Source organism: Macadamia integrifolia, chromosome 10, assembly GCF_013358625.1.
Source record: "Macadamia integrifolia cultivar HAES 741 chromosome 10, SCU_Mint_v3, whole genome shotgun sequence".
NCBI classification, from domain to species: domain Eukaryota; kingdom Viridiplantae; phylum Streptophyta; class Magnoliopsida; order Proteales; family Proteaceae; genus Macadamia; species Macadamia integrifolia.
In genome coordinates this window covers 21085950-21105958 of record NC_056566.1, presented here as the reverse complement: position 1 = coordinate 21105958, position 20009 = coordinate 21085950, and the positions used below count along the sequence as shown (strand labels likewise).

Sequence of the window (20009 nt, the reverse complement as noted above, 5' to 3'; positions counted from 1 at the left end):
TGTAAAGACCTAGGGTCGAATAGGGTGATCTCTTTTGTTTCTGGGGTGAAGTTTATTGTTTGTTCAATGGTTTTGATGGTTTCAAAGGAAAGCCAATCCTTTTCATGAACTTCTTTTTGTGAAATCTTTGGCATGTCCCATTTTTGAAGTCTTTTGTCAAGATCTGTTATTTGTTCATCATAATGGAGCACATTAGAACTTGTGCTCGCCTCACTTACCGATCTCATCGACATGGAGTGGGATAGACGATTCATTGTTTGAGATATCTTAAGCTAGGGGCAACCTCCTAGATCTAGTCATTTGAAGGGGTATTTCCAACTTAATTTGGGCATAAACGTGGTCTTACACTCTCTTCTGCCACTCCTCCCAAAAGTCCAAAGGCTTATACTTTGTCAAAAACTAAAATAAATTGGTTACACAAAAGAAAAGAAATCTACAAAAAAAAAAAAAACCGAATTCATCACCACCGTGGCTCTGATACTATACAACAGGATCGATCTACACCAAAATCCAGGGAAATAGGGTTCTCCTGGTTCTGCATGGTGAGAAGAACGAGATCGGTGCAATACCGTACTCCGATCCAGCAAGGAGACTAACACTAAGATAGGTGCGATACCTTATTTAGAACTAAATCGTGTAGAATTAAAGATAAACAGATAAAAGAAGCAAGACTATGTATGCGAACTCGGCTTGGCTAACAAATTTCCCAGACTTCTATTGACAACCTCAGTTTGGCCATCAGTTTGAGGGTGGAAGGAAGAGGAGAAACGGAGCTTAGTACCCATCATCCGCTATAGGGTCCTCCAAAAATGATTGGTGAACTTAACATCTCTATTGGACACTATGGTTAGGAGCAATCCATGGTACTTGACAACCTCGTTGAAAAAAAGTTTGGCCACTATTGATGCATCAGAGGTCTTGGAACATGGCATAAAGTTTTCTTTAAAGGCACCTGAAAAATCTGTTGCAAGTGATCTAAGTGGGAAGATGGAGTCTTACTGTAGACGAGGATATCATCAAAGTAGACCACTAAAAAACTTGCCGATGAATGGTTGTGACACTTGATTCATTATCGTCATAAAGGTGTTAGGTGCATTTGACACCAAAAGGCATGACTAGCCATTCGAAAAGGCCATCTTTTGTTTTGAAAGCTGTCTTCCGCTCATCTCCGGACCGAGCCCGGATTTGGTGATACCCGCTCTTAAGATCAATCTTTGAATTGATGAGTTGGCCATCATATCCAACATGTCATCAAGCCTAGGGATGGAGAACCTATACTTGACAGTGATCTTATTGATGGCTCTACTATCAACACACATCTGCCAAATGCCATATTTATTTAGCGTGAGCATGCCAGGTACCGAACATAGGCTAAGGCTCTCCCTAATGAGTACCTTTTGTAGCAATTCATCCACTTGCCCCTTAAGTTCGGCGTGTTCTTTGGGATTCATACGGTAATGGGGTAAGTTTGGTAGAGAGGATACTGGAACTAGGTCAGTGGCGTGCTGGATGTCACGCCTAGGTGGTAGTTTGTCAGGTAGTTCCTTAGGGAATAACCTCTCAAACTTCCTTAACAAGGTTGTACTTCTCTAGGAGCCTCAATAAATTTGCTTGACGTAGCAGTATTACTCTGTATGGTAACTAGAGCATAAATAACCCTGGACACTCTACTCTCCTTCAAACTGTTGTTGACCTAAGATATTGAGTGTTTTGAAAGGGACATATTTGGAGGTACTTCCCTTGTGTTTTGGGACATGTGCTTCTTTAGGGGCACTGGGGGGTCAGCCTAATATTCTTCCCTTTAAATTCAAAGACGTCCCATAATTGGTGACATTTCGGTTATATAACAATGGCCTACCTAGAATGATGTGAGCAACATCCATCTCTAGAACATCACAGCACACTTGGTCCTCATATCTTGCAAAGTGTAAAGGGACTAGACACCTCAAATTAACGGGAATGGTGGATTGATCTACCCAGGCAACCTTGTAAGGTTTTGGCTTGAGGCACACTCATGCAACAACGACCTTGGCGACCACATTCATGCAACTTCCGCTGTCAATGGTGATGCGGTAGTTCTTGCCCTGATGACATGTGTAAGTGATAAAGATGTTGGTTCGTTCCCAATCGTCGTTGTTCTTAGGTTGTGAGACCATGCATCGCACAATGTCGAGCTTGAGGTCACCAGCCTCCTCATCAGATATTGTCTCATCTGACCTATGGTCCTCATACTCATTGTTCTGAAAGCCCTCTTGGTCCGCATCTTCAGGGTTTTGCTCTCCCACAAAGATTTATGTTGGAGCACTCTTGGAGAAGTGACCATACCCTTGAAACTTGAAGCACAATTGTTGACCACTCCTCTTGGTTGCCTCTCCCAATATTCCCTTTCCCTTGTTAAATTGACGTTGGGGTATAGCAGGTGGTTTTGGGAATCCTGATGAACCTTGGAGGGGTTTCCAAAAGTGTGACTCTCGGCCTGGAAACTCTTCTTATGAGGATAAGTCCTCATGGAAGATTCTACTTCAAGAGCTACCTAGGAGGCTTGTGGAACTTCTCGCACCAAGTGGGGTGCCATACGTGACTGGATTTTGGAGTTGAGCCTAGTAAGGAACCTGGAAAGTGTCTGCTCAACATCCTCATGAATACGGCTTCTTATCTTCAGTTCATTGAACTTGCTCATGTAATTAGTCACAATCAGCTTCCCTTGCTTCAGGGTGTTCATGTCATTCAACAATTGCAGCCTATAGGTAATAGGTAAGAAATCCCTTTTGAGCATCTCTTACATCTCTACCCATGTTGTCACTGGCTCAAGTCCTAAACTGATATCTTGGTAAAAGTCCTGGGTAGCTTGAATTTAGCAAATCTGAAGCAGGCTTCCTCGAACATATCATAGAACTTAAAATACCGATCCATTTGCTTAATCCAGGCTAAGAGGACTCTAGCATCGATTTGACCATCATAAGAAGGGGCATCTACCTTGATCATTCGCGTAACATCATAACCACTGTCATATTATTCAAAACCCTCATCATCTCCATATGGGGTGTGGTGCCTTGGACCAGGTTGTCTGCGACCTCTACCCCAACCTCTACCACGTCCTGTGGTGCCTTGGACCAGCTTGAATTTAGAAAATCTGAAGCGGGCTTCCTCGGGCATATCATAGAACTTAAATTACCGATCCATTTGCTTAATTCAGTCTAAGAGGACTCTAGCATCGATTTGACCATCATAGGAAGGGGCATCTACCTTGATCATTCGCCTAACATCATAACCACTGTCATATTGTTCAAAACCCTCATCATCTCCAAATGGGGTGTGGTGCCTTGGGCCAGGTTGTCTGCGACCTCTACCCCAACCTCTACCACATCTTGTGCCTAGGAAGTTATCTCCTATCCTGTCATAACCCTCAGCATGATTGTCATGGTTCTCTACATTGGGGCTAGGAACTCCTATCCTAGGTCCAATGGCTAGAGCCTTGTGGCCTTGTCGTCTGTCTAAGTTTAGGACATTTGTCTCAATGGCAGCAAGCCTAGTGGTAATGGTCCGGAGATTAGCAGCCTGTGCCTCCCGTTCAGCTCTACTAGCAACCAACTCAGCCTGGTTAGCTTGGAGGATTCTTAAGGTTTCTTTGTTCTGTTGAAACAATCTTGCCCACTGCTCAAACGGAATGGGGGTGTTAGGAGGGTTAGACATTTCTTGGTATGCTCTACCACTATGAGTGGACATGAAAGAAAAAGGAGGCGGCAACCAATGTATTGTTGCCACGCTACGCCTCGATGCCTACTCAGAATCTCCAATTGGGATAGGTAGTTGGCTCTTTTGATCTTGAGACTAAAGATGTCCCTCTCAAGGATGTGCTTTTGGTGGGAGTAGTGTCCTATGCTATTTGGTCCAGCCAAGTTAAGGAGGAAGAGGATGTCTTCTAACCTATGGTGTACCACTCTCTCAACTTATATTCCACTATGGAAAGGTTATGACGGAGGTTGGACCTCAGTAAACAAGACATAGGGATATAACCAGTAGGGACCCCACCATGTTAATATTTAGTAACAACTATGCTCTGATACCAAGATGATGTAGGGGACTCCCTAGACAATATGATTTCCTACAGTTGCTGTCCACGTGGGCTATGTTGGACTCACTAGGACCTAGGTTGGGACTGGAATTAATGGAGGCAGCACAATACAATGTTAAACATGTAAATTAGAAACAGAGAATGCAACAATAGTCAATAATAATCTTGAAGGAAAAGTATTCGGACTAACTAGGTTTTAAGTGAGAAACATGGGGAGAGGAACATGGCAGCGTGTTGTTAGTTCAAGCACAAGTCATATCAGGTTTTAGAAAGTAGGTACCATACCTTCCTCAGTTCATTCAGCCAATAAAAGAAATTAGCAGAATTTTAATAACAGAAAATTATCTCTGAAGTAGTAGTAACAGGGTATTATAACTAATTTAGCATGGCAATAATGAAGGGGGACGGAAAAGGAAACCAGAAACGAGGGGAGGGGAGGGGAGGGGAGGGGAGAAATAAATGAGGAAGTAACACCTTACCTGGTATCCAGATCAGAGGAGAAAAAGAAGAAACAGATCTCACCGTAGGGGAGAGAACCTGCTTCACGTTAGAACATAATGGGGAAGGGGAGAGAGATGCGCACAGCTCAAAGAGTCCTTTTTTTTCTTCAAAATTGTTTAAGTCGTGGCCCTTGGCCTTACATATATAGAAAGAAAATACTAACTCGAAAATTACAATCCAGCAGAAAATAGATTCCTAATCTAACCCAACAACTTCGGGCAAGTAAAAAGGGAATTATTCAGTTTCCTAAACTAACTCAAAGTCTTGGAAAACAAATAAAGAGACTAAAAATTTAAAATTAAGCAAATAACAGGCCTCCATTCTTGCGCCAGCTTCAGGGTTGGGGCCCATGATTGGCGGGCCAATCAGAGTAAAGGAGAGAGAGGAGTGTGACTAGCAGTAATCTCCTCTCTGCTTCCTCTCAAAAGAACAAAAGGAGAAAGAAGGGTGAGCAGCGATTGTCTCTTCCTTTTCTCCTCTTCTAGTTTTCTCCCATGAAAGTGTCTTCCATCCATAGTGGAAGTGGCTGATTTTTGCGACAACGCCTTTGGTATACTCGGATGTCCCCATCACTATCGTTGCCCCGATTTTCTCTCTCCTTCTCTCACCCTAACCCCTTTTTTGAATCTCTTCTCTCGATCTCTTTCACATGACCAAACATGACTTCAATTGATTTTCTCTCCCATTAATAACTATCCTAGCCGTGGATGAAATAAAAAGTGCGTACTCGAAGCATTAGGCTCTTGTATGTAGGTCCGAGGGTTGAGAACTACGCTTCCTTACCCTGAGAATGTCAGGAGGACGTTTCAATCGCCTAATTACCAAGTCGTGGATGATCACACGATGTAGCGTGACTTCTCCCGATTTTCTATCCCACTAATAACTATCGAACCGCTGATTTTCTCCCTCTCGCACGACCGAGCAAAAATTCTTTTGATTTTCTCTCCCATTAATAACTATCCCAGCACCTGATTTTCTCTCGCACGACCTAGCAAAAATTCTTTTGTTTTTTTCTCCCACTAATAACTATCCCAGCCCTTGATTTCTCTATCCTTTTCTGCCCCAACCCATTTTTTAATCAGCTCCCGATTTACTCTCCCTTCGCACGACGTAGCAAAAATTCTCCTGAGTTTGTCCCACATTAGTAGCTATCGCAGCACCCAATTATCTCCATAGTTATTAAGGTGGTGAGGCGACGGAGGCGTTTGAGGGTCTTTTAGAGCGCCTTAGCGATAAGGCAGGCATAAAGCGTCGCCTTATTGACTAAAGTGTTCCTGTGTAATTTTTTTATAAAACCATTATATTTGACTCAAATCCTAGTTGAATCCTATTATTCATATGTTAAATAAATATTAAAGGTTCCTACGTCATACCAATGCATTATACCAACGTGTAAAATTGATTGGGGGGTTTATACATTATACATACATATAACCTTTTTAAAAAATAAGAAGAGATAGGTGTATAGCTCACCGTAGTCTTCAATAGAGTGAAGAACAGAAGAAAAAAAATCAGATACTTTGTATGAAGAACAGAAGAAGAATGAAGAAGAAAGAAGGGAAGAAAAAAAAGATAGATATAGAGTTAAGTTAACCGGAGGCTGAAGAAGAGTGAAGTACAGAAGAAAGAAAAAACGAAAAAAAAGGTACCGTATGATGAACAGAAGAAGAAAGAAGAGAAAAAAAGGGTACAGAGCTCATCGAGGTTGAAGAAGAGAAGAGTGAAGAACAAAAAAAAAAAAAAAAAAAGGTACTGTATGAAGAAGTGAAGAACAGAAGAAGAAGAAACCAAAACAAGGTATTGTATCAGAAGAAGAAAGAAAGAAAGAAAAACGCTCACTGTAGCATAAACAAGAAATAAGATGAGAAAAAAAAAGGTACCTGTAGAGGGGGTACGATTGTTCACCGGAGTAACCTCACCGCTGTCGGAGTAAGATTGAAGGAGTTCCTGGGGGGGGGTACGATTTGGTCGCCTGGTTCTTCCTTCACAAAACCCTCGACTCAAAAGTCCAAACCCTTTGTGAGAATCGTGTTTTGGTTTTTTTGGTGGAGTACTTTAGTTGTTAGAAGCTGATCCCATGCATCTCAAGTGCATTCAAGACCATACACCTACCAATCAAAAATCGATATTTGGAATCTATCTAAAGTAGCTTTTAAAAAATATTAAATTCTAAAAAGCGCGTGCTTTGTGTATAAGGCGTTATAAGGCGTCTGAGGTGTCGCCTTATAGGACCTTATCTCATGATGCGGTCGCCTTACGTGATACCTTTAATGAGTTCTACTACCTTATGGCCTTTGGACCGTATCAGTGCCTTACTAGCGCCTTAATAACTATGATAATCTCTTTTGATCTTTCTTATATGACCTAGCAAAAATTCTCCCAATTTTCTCCCTTTAATAACTATTTTGACCTCGATTTTCTCTCCTCTACCCCGACCCCTTTCTCGAATCTCTCTTCTATCGGTCGCTCTCGCACGACCTAGCATGACCTCCTGATTTTCTCTCCCACTAATAACTATCCCTGCCCTAATTTTCTCTCCCTCTCGCACGACCTAGAAAAAGTTCTCCCGATTTTCTCCCTCGATCTCTCTCGCATGAGCTAGCAAAAATTCTTTTGATCTCTCTCGCACGACCTGGCATTACTTCTCTCAATTTTCTTAATAAGTATCCCAACTCTCGATTTTCTCTCGCTTGACCTAGCAAAATCGCACGATTTTCTCTCCCACTAAATACTATCCTATCACCTGATTCTCGCTCTCTTTCTCTACCTCAACCCCTTTCTCGAATGTCTCTCTTCTCTCGATCTCTCTTGTACGACTTGGCATGACTTTATCTCGATTTTCTCTCTTTAAGATTCTTTTGATTTTCTCTCTCCCTCTCTCTCTCACACGACTTGACAAAAATTCTCTATGTTCTCTACCACTAATAACTATCCTAGCCTCGATTTTCTCTCTCCTCTACCCTAACCCCTTTTTTGAATCTCTATCTTCTCTTGATCTCTCTCGCATAACCTAACATGACTTCAGTCGATTTTTTTCCCCACTAATAGCTATCCTAGCTATGGATTAAATAAAAAGTGCGTACCCGGAGCATGAGGCTCTTGTATTTGCAAGGTCTGGGGTTAAGAATTACATTGCCTTACCCTGAGAATGGCGGGAGGTTGTTTCGATTATCTTAGCACAAGGTCATGAATGATCTCACGATGTAGCATAACTTCTCTTGATTTTTTCTATCCCAGTAATAACTATATGAACCCCCAATTTTCTCTCCCTCGCACGACCTAGCAAAAAGTTTCCCGATTTAATCCCCCTGCATAGCTATGCCAGCACCCATTCTTCTCTCTCCCTCGATCTTTCTCACACGACCTAACAAAAATTCTTTTATTTCTCTCCCTCTAATAACTATCCCAACCCCCGATTGCTCTCTCCTCTGCCCTTAACCCCATTTTTTAATCTCCTCCCGATTTTTCTCGCATGCCCTAGCATGACCTCCCGATTTTGTCCCCCACTAATAACTATCCTAGCTCCATTTTTTAATCTCCTCCCGATTTTTCTCGCATGCCCTAGCATGGCTTCTCGATTTTGTCCCCCACTAATAACTATCCTAGCTCCTAATTTTCTCTTCCTCGATCTCGCCTGACTTGACGAATATTCTCCCGTTTTTCTTTCCTACTAATAGCTATCCCAACCTCTATTTTCTCTCCTTCTCTACCTTGACCCTTTTTTCAAATCTGTCTCTTCTCTCGATCTCTCTTGCACAACCTAGCATGACTTCTCTCGATTTTCTCTCCCACTAATATCTATCCCAGCCTTCGACTCTCTCCCTCTCTGGCACGACCTAGCAAAATTCTTCCGATTTTCTCTCCTTTCCTTCTCTACCCCCAACCCCTTTCTCGATTCTCTCTTCTCTTGATCTCTCTCGCACAATTTAGTATGACTTCTCCCAATTTTCTCTCGGACTAATAAATATCCCAACACCCGATTTTCTCTCCTTTGATCCCTTCATGACCTAGCAAAAATTTTCTTGATTTTCTCTCCCACTGATAACTATCTTGGCCCTTGATTTTCTCTCTATCCCTGACCACTTTCTCGAATCTCTCTTCTCTTAATCTCTCTCGCACGACCTAGCATGACTACTCTCAATTTTCTCTCCCATTAATAAATATTTCAACCCTTGATTTTCTCTCTCTCGCACGACTAATGGATTCCAAGTTGACCTTATGAATATATGTTTCAAACTTATTTTCTATATTTAGACTTGACTCAAGATACAATTTTACTTTTGTGAATAAAGTTGTTAGTGTTTATAAAGATAATAATGTAATTTATACTAGATATTTAAATGATTTTTTTAAAATTATTTTGGATTATTTTTTTAGAAATTTTTTTCTTACTATTTATATGAGTGTTGGATCAAAACAATGTTGATTCCTCGCCATTATGACATTAATGTTTAGGTCATAAATTTAGACGTAGAATGGAGATTAGTGAGGGAAAGAATATTGTCAATTCTTGACTTCACTTATTTCACTATTTGATTAGATTGCATGAAAGATAAACAACCTATGTCAAATACAATAACCCTTATAATGATTATTGAATTTGTTCGATGTTTTAAGATGAATGGTGTAACTCCCCAATACACAGTTCTTGGTAGCCTTGGCATTGTAGAAAGACGCAACCGTAAACCTTATAAAATTGGTATGTAGTACGGAAGGAAAATGCTTTATTCTATGAATTCCATTAAAGGAAACTTGATCTTAAAACCATAAATTATTTTTTAAGTCACAAGTACTAGAATTGTATGAATATGAACTGCTTGATCATTGGAGGATGGTAATATTAGTGAGAGTGAAAAACCATGTAATGTGTTTGAGAAGCATCATATTTCGCTACTGATGTTTGTACATCATAATAGTATTGCCCCAAGGGGGTGACCATTGAAAATATTCCCTTGGAACAAACAACCTATGAAAGATGTACTACTCTATTATGTAGTTATCACAGTGAATACTATTAATGGTTCTAGGTTGTATAATGGTTGTAGGTTGTATAGTGTATCTCCAAGAATCAGAGTTCGATATTGGAATCAAGAATGGCATATTTTTCACATGCCATTAATGATGATGATTCTCTTAAAATGGGTAGATGGCATGAAAGATGAGGTGAAATCAGTTTAAGAGCTTTAAAGTGATTGGTTGTAAATGTATTTAACACTAGTCGCGACTTGAAGGGTAATGTTGAAAGATATAAACCCAAATTAGTTGCAAAGAATTCACTCAAAAAAGAATGAAGGCATTGATTATCATGAAACTTTCTCTCTTGTTTTTAATGGCTCATATTGGATTTAATGGCTCATTATGATTTGGAGCTTCACCAAATGGATGTGAAAATTATATTCTTGAATAGAGACTTAAATAAGAAAATCTACATAAACTGGTATGATGGATTTAATGGAAACGGAAGATTTTGTGTGGATACGTAAGAAATTTGTATACAGACCTTAAACGAGCTATCTAATGGTGAAATATTTAAGTTAACCCCATTTTTTTTCCTTTCAAATTTGTTAATAACATGTTTTTAGATGTATATATCTGAAACTCAGTGGAAGTATGCTTATATTTCTGATTTTACATATGGATAAATTTTTTTTAGATGAGCAATACAAAATTGTTTCTCTCAAAGAACTTCTAAATGAAAGATATGGGTTTACTTAGGTTATCACAGGAAACATATATTGATAAAATTATAGAGAGAGAGAGACAATATGAAGATTTATTGATTAAGTGTTGCATCTATAGTCTGAGGTGATAAAATTGATTTAAGGTAATGCCCATAGAATATTCAGAAGAAGTGCTTATAGAAGATGTTATTTACTTGTTCGTAGTGTGGAACCTTATGTATGTAATGTTTTGTACTCGTATTGACATTAGTTTTGCATATTGGGCAACTATGTGATTGAAAGTAATAAGATATCTTCAGGGAACTAGGCATTGTATGCTTACGTGCAGAAAATCTGATTATGTGGAAGTGATCAGATATAAGGGCTGATTATGTATGATACTTCAATATAGAAAGTCTATATCTAGACATGTACTTCTACTTAATGGTGAGGTAGTTTTTTTTAAGTTTAAAAAAAATTATTAATTATCCACTATCCGGTCTCATTATAGAAGCGTAATTCGTGGCATGCTTTGATGCCACATTTCTAGCAATATAGGGTCATTATCTCAGGACTTTGGGTTGCCGACGCCATTTGGAGTCGCTGAGAATATATTGAGACAACATTGCAACTGTGAATTACTCTAAGAGTGTATATTGTACATATCATGACCAATATGATTATGACTAAGGCATAAATGCGCCAAAGTTCTACATAGATCTTATTGTAGACGTAAGTCTGATTAAGAATTGATGTGTTTGGTCATATTTGTATTTGTACATGACAATCCTTAATAGTGATCATATTTTTTGTGGTTTCTGAATGTTTCTTACTTTATTATTCTGTGTACACATTTCTTTGATATAAATGAGATATTATTGTTTGGACCATTCATTATTTGTTTCTCTACTTAAGAGTCGGTTTGGGTGGGATTGTTGATACTATGATTGTGGAAGGGAATGTGTAGACTGATAAATGATGCATAACTCCCGTAGTTCTTATCAATAGTTTCATTCATTCAGGGTATTGTTGAATGCAACCAACGGATGATGTGTTTTGTTAAAGTAGCCACATTAAGTTGTCTTCTAAAACTTTGGAATCTAAGAATCTCCGTTTCAACAAACAAATCTTTTAACTTGTTTTTCATAAATAAAACTTGAGTTGTTGTGAACTGGTCGTATTGGGAGATTGTAGGATTTTATTTTCTATTTTTCCTTATTTATCTCAATTAACCATTGATTGGGTTCCATTATGGAAACCCAATATTTGATTTGATTGCAAAATATCTCGGATTCTATTAAGGAATCCCACAATATTAGTTTGGTTGCAAATAGGGAAGATTTGTTCTTTGATTAATTGGCCTACCTCAATGTGATGCAGGCATAATGTTATTAAAAGAGACTAGGCCCCCTTTATATGGTTACGTACCATTCTCACCATTAGAGAAGTGCATTGAGAAAATACTAAGGGGAGAAATCTATCTGCATTGAAGAAGGAATAAGATTGCTCATTCGTACAAGGATGCCGTCAATGGCTGCGTCGAGTTCCGCTGGAAACAACATGTCATCGACTATGAATGGTGTGTCGTTTCCCCTTTTTGTATTGAAACGATTCATGGGGTATTGACAAGATCTTTATTATGGTTTAGGAATTATGATCCTATAAATTCCATCACCAAGTTCCAATTTCAATTATGGTATAGTTTACACACCTTCATGTTATCGTTTTCACGCCTTTTAAAAATTGATTAATAGGTTACAAGTGAAAAAGAGGGGTAATCTATGCATGTAAAAGAGCAAGGGAGAAGATGTAAAAGTCCAAAAGCAGAGAAGTATCAGAAAAAAAGTTTTGAGGTACGGTAGTTTTCCCTAAATTTAATTTCACTGATAAGTCTCTTTAAAAAGGATATATCTTTTTTTTTTTTTGGATAAACGAGAATTTCATTCAATTAAAACTAAGAATTACAAGGCAGATATAGGTATGAAAAACACAAGGCTTAGGTACAAAATATCGAAAGCCCAGGAATGGAATGCGACCAAACTGCTTGACATGCCAAAGATAGTGGTCTTTCAGGGTAGGGAATGGTCGAAAGCAAAAGATTCCCTAACAAACTTACCATAAAAACAGCACCAATCATATACAATATCCTTCATCACGATGATAGGTTTATCCAAAGTGGCCAATAGCGTCGCGCATGCCAGACACAGTATCACAATATGCATACAATCCAACGCAAGACCAATAATTGACAAAGCTCACCAACACCCTATACTTCCTGAACGTGGTGGCCAACACCAAGTCAGCCAAATTGCTATAGACACAGCTTATTGGACATTAAATTACACAATCGATTACAGGACCCAGATCTTGGGTAGAATAAAAAGAACAAGGGGCATGGCAGATAGAACCCCATATGGAATGATGGGTGACAACTTGTCTAGGCCCCACATTCCATAGAAGTCCATGTACCAAATCACATGATCGTGGCGTTGATACTCCGATCCAGAATGGTCGGGGTATGACCACCAACTCCACTACCAACAAAGTCTCCACCGACAAATCCACTTCTGGTTTCGGCTCCAATGCAAACTCTATCACCCAATTTCTGAGCACTTCAATGTTGGCCACCGATGCCCTGGGGCCGAGATTAGTCAAGTCCCCAATTGTGGGTGTTTGTGTTGACCCCAAATCTGCCTCGGATGGAAAAACCACGGTTCCAACAACAGCTCCAACGATGAGAACTGAGATTGCAACAGCAGCAACAGATCCCACACCAGTTGTTCTAGCATCAGCGATGCCGAGGAAAAAGCAAAAAGGCCGGAGAAAACATGGCTATTGTGACAACAGCCCAAATGGGTAACAAGAAAGACCTTAAATCAACGATCTCCATGTTCCTCTTCAAGTCCCTTAATGGACGCACCTCTCCCATATCCCTCCTCCCCTGCTTACCGGCAACAATGAACTAGCCTGGAAGCATCTCTTGGATCCGAGTGCCTTTGAACGAGGAGCCAGAAAAAGAGCCAACGAGCAACAGATCGGATGATCTCTTCCTCTCTCTCGAAGTCCCAGCAAGTCTGATAATCGTCACGGTAACTGATTCGGAAACACAGTTAGGGCGTAAGGCTGCGGTGAATAGCGCTCGAGATGCATCACCGTTGTTGTCATCAACCACTTCGTCGCCATTGTCTATTAGACTGCAAGTCATGGCAAACCCTCTTATAGGATAAGACGTGCACAAGGGCGGAAACAACCAACATGCACAAAAACGGAAACTACACGCACGAAAAAATGGAAAATCACACAGCGGCTGAAAAAAAGCTAGAGCGGAGTATGGTCTGTGTCGTCGCCTTTCACATACGGAGGAGGGGGTCCGAGAGTGTTATGTCATTTATGAGCATATTTTGCATTTTTGTCCTTAATTGTCATGTGCTCTGTACATATCTTGATTAGGAAGAGATTGACAAACAAATTCTTAACCAATCCTTTCCACCCAAGAAAAAAGCAAGAGAGGATTGTAGAACAAGTTTCATTCTTAACCTTTTAGGTTTCGCTTACGCAAGCCATGGTTAAGCTCATGACGTATGCAAGGGTAGTGTAGTAATTTTAGCCAATAGCACTAGTTACATCTTCCTATGAAAACCAGCCGGTCTTCTATTTCTTTCCTGGCTTACAACACATCATCTGATATGCAAGATATTGATAGCTAGATCTCTAGAGATAGGAGTTCAGAATCCAAGGCAATACTTTGTCATTGCATATCTTTCATTCTTTCCCACAAAAGATTTGATCTGAGGCATTCGTTCTCGTAGTTTCCCTTGAACAAAACAAAGTTTACTGTTCATAGGCAAGAAGGTTATACACATCAACTATACTTCCATGATTAATAATTTTCTTCATTTAGTGGGGGCAGAAACCAGATTAATACCTGGGTTATCTGATGGATGTAAATAGAAGGATAAGGAGGAAGGGTGGTACGAGAGCCCCCGCATCCCTTCGATCCACAGGATATTGTAAAGAGGCATCTCTTGTATGTCTCTCTCATGAATATTTCCATGTGTAGTGTCATCTTATTCTGCCTACGTGAGGGGAGTTGTTGGGATTTATAGGTTATATAATAATCCCAAAATGATAGTATTGGGCCCCACTAGAACAATATTCAAAGCGAAGATCTTTGACCAAAAGAGAAATCAAAGTATAACTCTCCTATTCTTTCACTGCTCGCAAGGCAAGAACAATTAAAGATTACGAGGGAACATGAGTCAACAATAAGCCTGCTTATCTTTTGATGCAAGGGTTTCCTTGGGGACTACCGATCATGATTCTTTAGAAGCTCCTTATGAATACCTACGATATATCTTTCAATCAATTCATCAAACATTTTATGTTGTTTGGGTCTCTGTGTGAGTCTCTGTGTGTATGTGTTGCTGTGTGAGCGAGAGAGCTTGTGATAAACCATGGATCATAGGCTTTACTGGGCTGCAAGAAATGGTGATACTGGGCTGCTAAACCAACGCGAGATCCCTGATTTAGATCAGCAAACAACGGAGCCCACATCGAACACAGCCCTTCATATTGCTGTGTACCATGGACCAGAGCAGTTTGTGCAAGAGCTCTGCAGACTGTCCATCTCTCCTTACACAGGAAAACTCCCAGGGCAACACTCCGCTGCTCGTTGTGGCGAAGACTGGAAATCACGGTATAGCTCGTATTCTTATCTCAAATTTACATGCTAATATTGATAGTGCAGGTGCAGCTGAGAAGCTGAGATTGAGAAACAAGGAAAATTATATGCCCTTGCATGAGGCTATTCAAAACAATAGTCTTAAAGTCGCAAAGTTGCTGACTGAGACTGACCCTGGTTGGCCATATTATGACAACAACGATGAATGCTGCCGCCGCAGCCGCCAAGGCCGATGAGTCGTCTTTGCTATACTTGGCTGCTCTAACAGGAGGGTTAGAAATGGTAAAGCTGATCCTACAACACCCAGCAGCTTATGATGGACCCAAAGGCGAGAAAGCCTTGTATGTGGCTGCGCACTGGATCATTTTGGTAACCTCAACTCTTCTCCTTTTATTATTATTATTATTATTATTTTTCTTTTCTCTTAAGGAAGGGTGATGGGGTGGTATTGGAAGTTAGAGTCAGAGGAATTAATGCACCATTGACTTGTGGTTTAATACGCATGGTGATGGACATTGGATCCCATGAGCGATGTGGAGAGGACAAAATTTGGCTCTTTGCTGGGAGCCAAAGAAATGGAATCTAGAAGGGTATTTTCGAAAATACAATAACTTAGGAGAATATTTATGAACCAAAAGGAGAAGGTAAAAGGTTCTATTTCTTTGGCTGTCAGCAGGGTTGCTGCAACTCTGTAGCAGCCAAATTTTTTTTCAGGTGGAGATTAGCTTGCATGTACGGGCGGCCTGGGGTTAATTGCAACCCCCTCCCAATTCACTCTACAGTCAATGGGTTTGACAGATTTTCGAACAAGATATCTGATGACCATGGGAATTTAAAATTCCCTAACCAGACCTCGTATCTGAACTTGAGCATGCCCAGCCTCAGCACAAGCTGAAAAAAACTTCATGGTAGTATAAACAGGTTCTGTGCTTTTGTGTGTCTGTGTGCAGCCAGTGGTAAGTTCATGTATGAAGCTGGCAATCTGGAGGAATCTAATCAGAAATCCAGCCGATTTTGGACAGATTGGTCAATCTTGAGTTGCTTTCCTGCTAGCCAGGGCTCCCAGCCAAAGAAATGGAATCTCAAAGAGCATATTGAAAAATACAAAAATCTAAGAAAGTATTTGTGGGAAGTGAATTATTCCATTTCTTTGGCTACATGCCCAGGTATCAGCAATTTTTTTTCCTTTTAATACAGTGGTGTTGGGACTTGGGACCTCTTTTTTCATTTATCCTTTGTATGTGTCAGGAATTGTAGAAGCATTTATAGACAAAAATATACAACTCATAGGGGCAGGCGAAAATTGAAAAAATCCTCTCCACTATGCAGCAATTTATGGGAACCATTGGATAGTAGAGAAGTTGATATCGAAATACCCATGCAGTGCCTATAGTTTGGACAAACATGGTCGTTCCCCACTTCACATTGCAGTCAGTAAATCCCACCTTAAAGTAGTTGGAGAGCTGATCAAACATTGCCCAGATTGTATGGAGAAGCTAAACTAGAAAGTCCATTCTTCGTTTTGTAGAGAGTAGAAGTTTAGTAATGGTGATCTATGTTGTGGATATATTGGGTCTCGGAACATTGATGAACCAGCAACAATGGGAATATCCCTTTCCTTCTAGCTGCCAAACTCGTTACTTACAGGATCTTTTTCTATTTTGCTTTCAATTCGAAGCAACGTTATAAGGCAGTGAACAAGGAACAGCTGACAGCCTTTCATTTTCTTGACAAGCAGCATTTCCGCTCGACATTTTCCTTGGTATGTTACCGAGAACCCCCCTTGTCATGGTTCTTTTGTTTTATTTTGTTCAAAACTTAATAACTGTCATTCTAATCCTATGTTAAGATGTATAAATAGATACAGGTAAAATTTTTACTGAAGAAATTAGGTGTTAAATAGTCAGTTTGGTTCGGTTTGAATTGGTTTCTGACATGCACAGCCCAAATGATCAAAGTCGAACCATTAAAATTTTATTTTATTTTATTTTTTGGATTTACTGACTTATTGATCCATTATCGGGTTGGTACGTTCAATTTCGATTTTTCATGACATATACATAGAAAAAATGTGGAAAATAAAGTTTTTATCAATTTTTTTTCATCTTTTTATTGGTTTGGCCGGATTTTGGTTTTACGATTTCAATCGTCTCAACAGTCTCTTGATTTTGTACCAATTTCAACCCAAAACCACCTTATTAAGGGTTTGATCTGGTCCAGTTTTCACTCAATTCTGATTAATCCAATCGATTTGATCGGGTTGGATTCTGACATCCTGGTGAAGAGAGAACGTCTTAATCCACTTGATTTGGAACGATGATTGAATTGCGAAAGGATACTTTTCATTCAGTCCGTCTACAATGGGGATGGGGTGTTATTGTTAATGTTTATTATTCTAGGAGTTCAATTAAACTATTATAGCATCAAATCACCTTGGATGAAAAGGTTCTTTCTCTCACCAGAAATTCTATGAGCTACTGGTTGTCACCAGGACAACTTTTACCTTCTGTTATGTATTTTCATTCCTAATCAATTAAATTAGGAGCGTGCATATCTAGTTGATTGTTCTTCGTTTGCAAGCTCCTCTTTCCTACATTCCATATCTGTCTATTTTGTAAGAGAGAGAGAGAGAGACGACTGTTCTCATTTCTATAATAGAGAATAGGCTGTAAAAAGTATTGCCAAAAAAAAAAAATAACCTTAAAAGATAGGGTGATGGTCTCCTGTCTAGGACACTAGGGTGGCGGTACAAATTCAAACATGATAATTCTTAGAATGACAATTACGAATGGGATGAACGACTTATGAACAAATGATATGATTTTCTTTATATAGGAAAGAATTTAAATCTAGAGGTCATTCTTATGACCCTACAACCACTTCTTTCTTTCTTATATCAACTGAAAAAAGAGCTAAAAAAAAACCTTTAAAATAGAGTAAAATCCCACAATGATATAAGTAGAATTCATCAGAAATAAGTAACTGCCACATTTCCGGCCCAACCAAAGAAAAAAATAATAGTAAATAAATTTGAGTGAGCTGGCTTTCACATTCATTGTCACAATTTCATGTTTCAGCTCTTGAGTGATGATGGTTATCTCGTTTAGTTGACATGATAGTCACCATTTCTTTTCCAGCCGAGAGATGACTTATTCTGATTTGTACAGGAAACCATTTCTACATGATAGTCTTTGATGAGAATATATATATAAGGGCCATGAAAAGTAAAACGTACTATAAGATGTATAACAGATCTAATTCTACATCAAGCTATATCATACATACAGCTGAATCTTCAATGTTGTGGCTCATCTGAGTTGATGTCAAGACCATTTCTTGATTCCTTGACAACAAAATTTCTTTTACGCAAAAAAAGAAAAATGAAAAAAGACAACAGTTTCTGACATCAAATTCCAACATTAGATCAATGAGTACAGAATAAGTAACTAAAGGCGGATGAGTTTTAGATAAAAAATTTAAAAACTCTCCAACACTTGTAATAACCGGTAATATATTTTTGGGAGAAAGTAGTTTTTCTGGAGCTAGAAGCTCAACCAATGGGAAGTTCGAAGGACAGGGGGACTTTTACAAGGGAGAGAGGAGAGAATCAGACTTAGCGTTGGGCATAGAGTTAGCATGTTCAGCTTTTTCCCCACATTTTTTTTTTTTCACATGATTCTTATATGGGATTTTCTTATTGATAGCCCTCAAGGTGTTAACTAATTTAGATTTTTACTTTTTTGCCCTTTTAGTATGATACATTTTTTTCAATGTAGGTAACGATATCATTTACATATATACTAGAAAATTGTGCATGAGACAAAAGGCAAATGAAAGTTGTCAACTTTTAATTTAAATACACCTATAGAGGTGTCTTTTATACACTCCCTTCATATATTACCTCTTCAGCATGTTCGGTTGTCAAAAAGCGATCATGTGAAAAACCTCATTTATCAATAGCATGTTATGCAATAGGGGAAGGTGGATTCGGCTCCTCTCTAATTAATTGGGCACTCAATTAGTGACCCAAGGATTGGGAGGACCCTGGACATGCATCCCAATACACGGGTGCATTTCCCAGGCCCTTCAACCCTTAAATCACTAATTAAGTTCCCAATTAATTGAAGAAAATCTTTTTCTAGCTTTTCTCTCTCTATATCTCTTCTAGAAGGTGACGATGTAAGAACCATTGCAACATAAGATCCACTAGAAATTCAAACTATTGCAACATACATCCTCTGCAGCGAGCAGTGAGGTGTGATGAACATCGGACGGCTGAGAGCATTTGGGCACGTGCCCCAAGGGACTCCCAACTACTTGATGCTCACTACACTGATGTGGCAGCTGCAGACGATTTTCACACGGGCAGAGAGTATTTCCATGAAACTTCCCGCAAGGAGGTCATTTTTGTAAGTGAACTTAAATCTCACGTGTAGTACTAGGGTACAAATGTGCAATCGAGTATGGTTGGGCTTGGTTATTATGTTCCCTTAGTCCAGGCCAGCTCAAGGTCGATCTAGGGTCAAGGATTTAAGGGATGGTGATACCGATGCCGATCTGGATTGGATCGGATCAGTGGGTATCAGTCTATTTTAACCTAACTTTAAAAAATTTTATTCCTAAAATGATACAGAACACCGATCCAGATTGGTCAAAGATAGGGCATCAGTCTCACCAATTTGACACGGCCAATACACAACTGATACTTGAAACCATGTCTAGGATGTCTCAGTTCAAGTTGAGCCCATCCCTAAATGACTCGTTAGACTAAGTTGGCCATGATTGACCTTGATAACCCCTATGAATAATAGGTTTATTAGGTTTTCTCACGTGTCAAAGTTGATTTCAGTATTATTTCATTTACCCTTTCATGTGTCTTTACCAAGTTGGAATAGAGGGGGTAGATCATAATTTCACAATATGATACAATTGTGCAAAATCTCTCTCTCTCTCTGCGCCACGCAGCAGCCCAACCCCATCATCGCTAGCCCTTCCTCCTCCTTCCCCTTCCAGCATCCAACTCTCCCTCCCTCCCCGTCTTCCTCCCCTGCCTTCTTTCTTGCTCTCATACCAAAACACCCACTCCCACCCC

At 39.6% G+C, this 20009-nt stretch overlaps 1 protein-coding gene across 13 annotated transcripts in view; it reads left to right on the top strand.

Moving 5' to 3' along the window:
• Window positions 1-16851, top strand: part of LOC122091129 — a 41179-nt gene extending 24328 nt beyond the window's left edge. For 3 of the 13 annotated variants that reach the window (XR_006143833.1, XR_006143834.1, XR_006143829.1), the window contains one exon: window positions 16166-16851. Coding sequence is in view for 1 of the 13 variants with exons in the window: in XM_042660965.1 (XP_042516899.1) it covers window positions 15868-16083; window positions 16166-16224 (275 nt within the window). In the remaining 12 variants the exon portion in view is untranslated. Of the gene's footprint in view, window positions 1-11616; window positions 15287-15867; window positions 16084-16165 lie in introns of all 13 variants that reach the window. The other 10 variants (XR_006143832.1, XR_006143824.1, XR_006143835.1 and 7 more) reach the window with 7 other exon arrangements.
• The last annotated feature ends 3158 nt before the right edge of the window (window positions 16852-20009 follow it).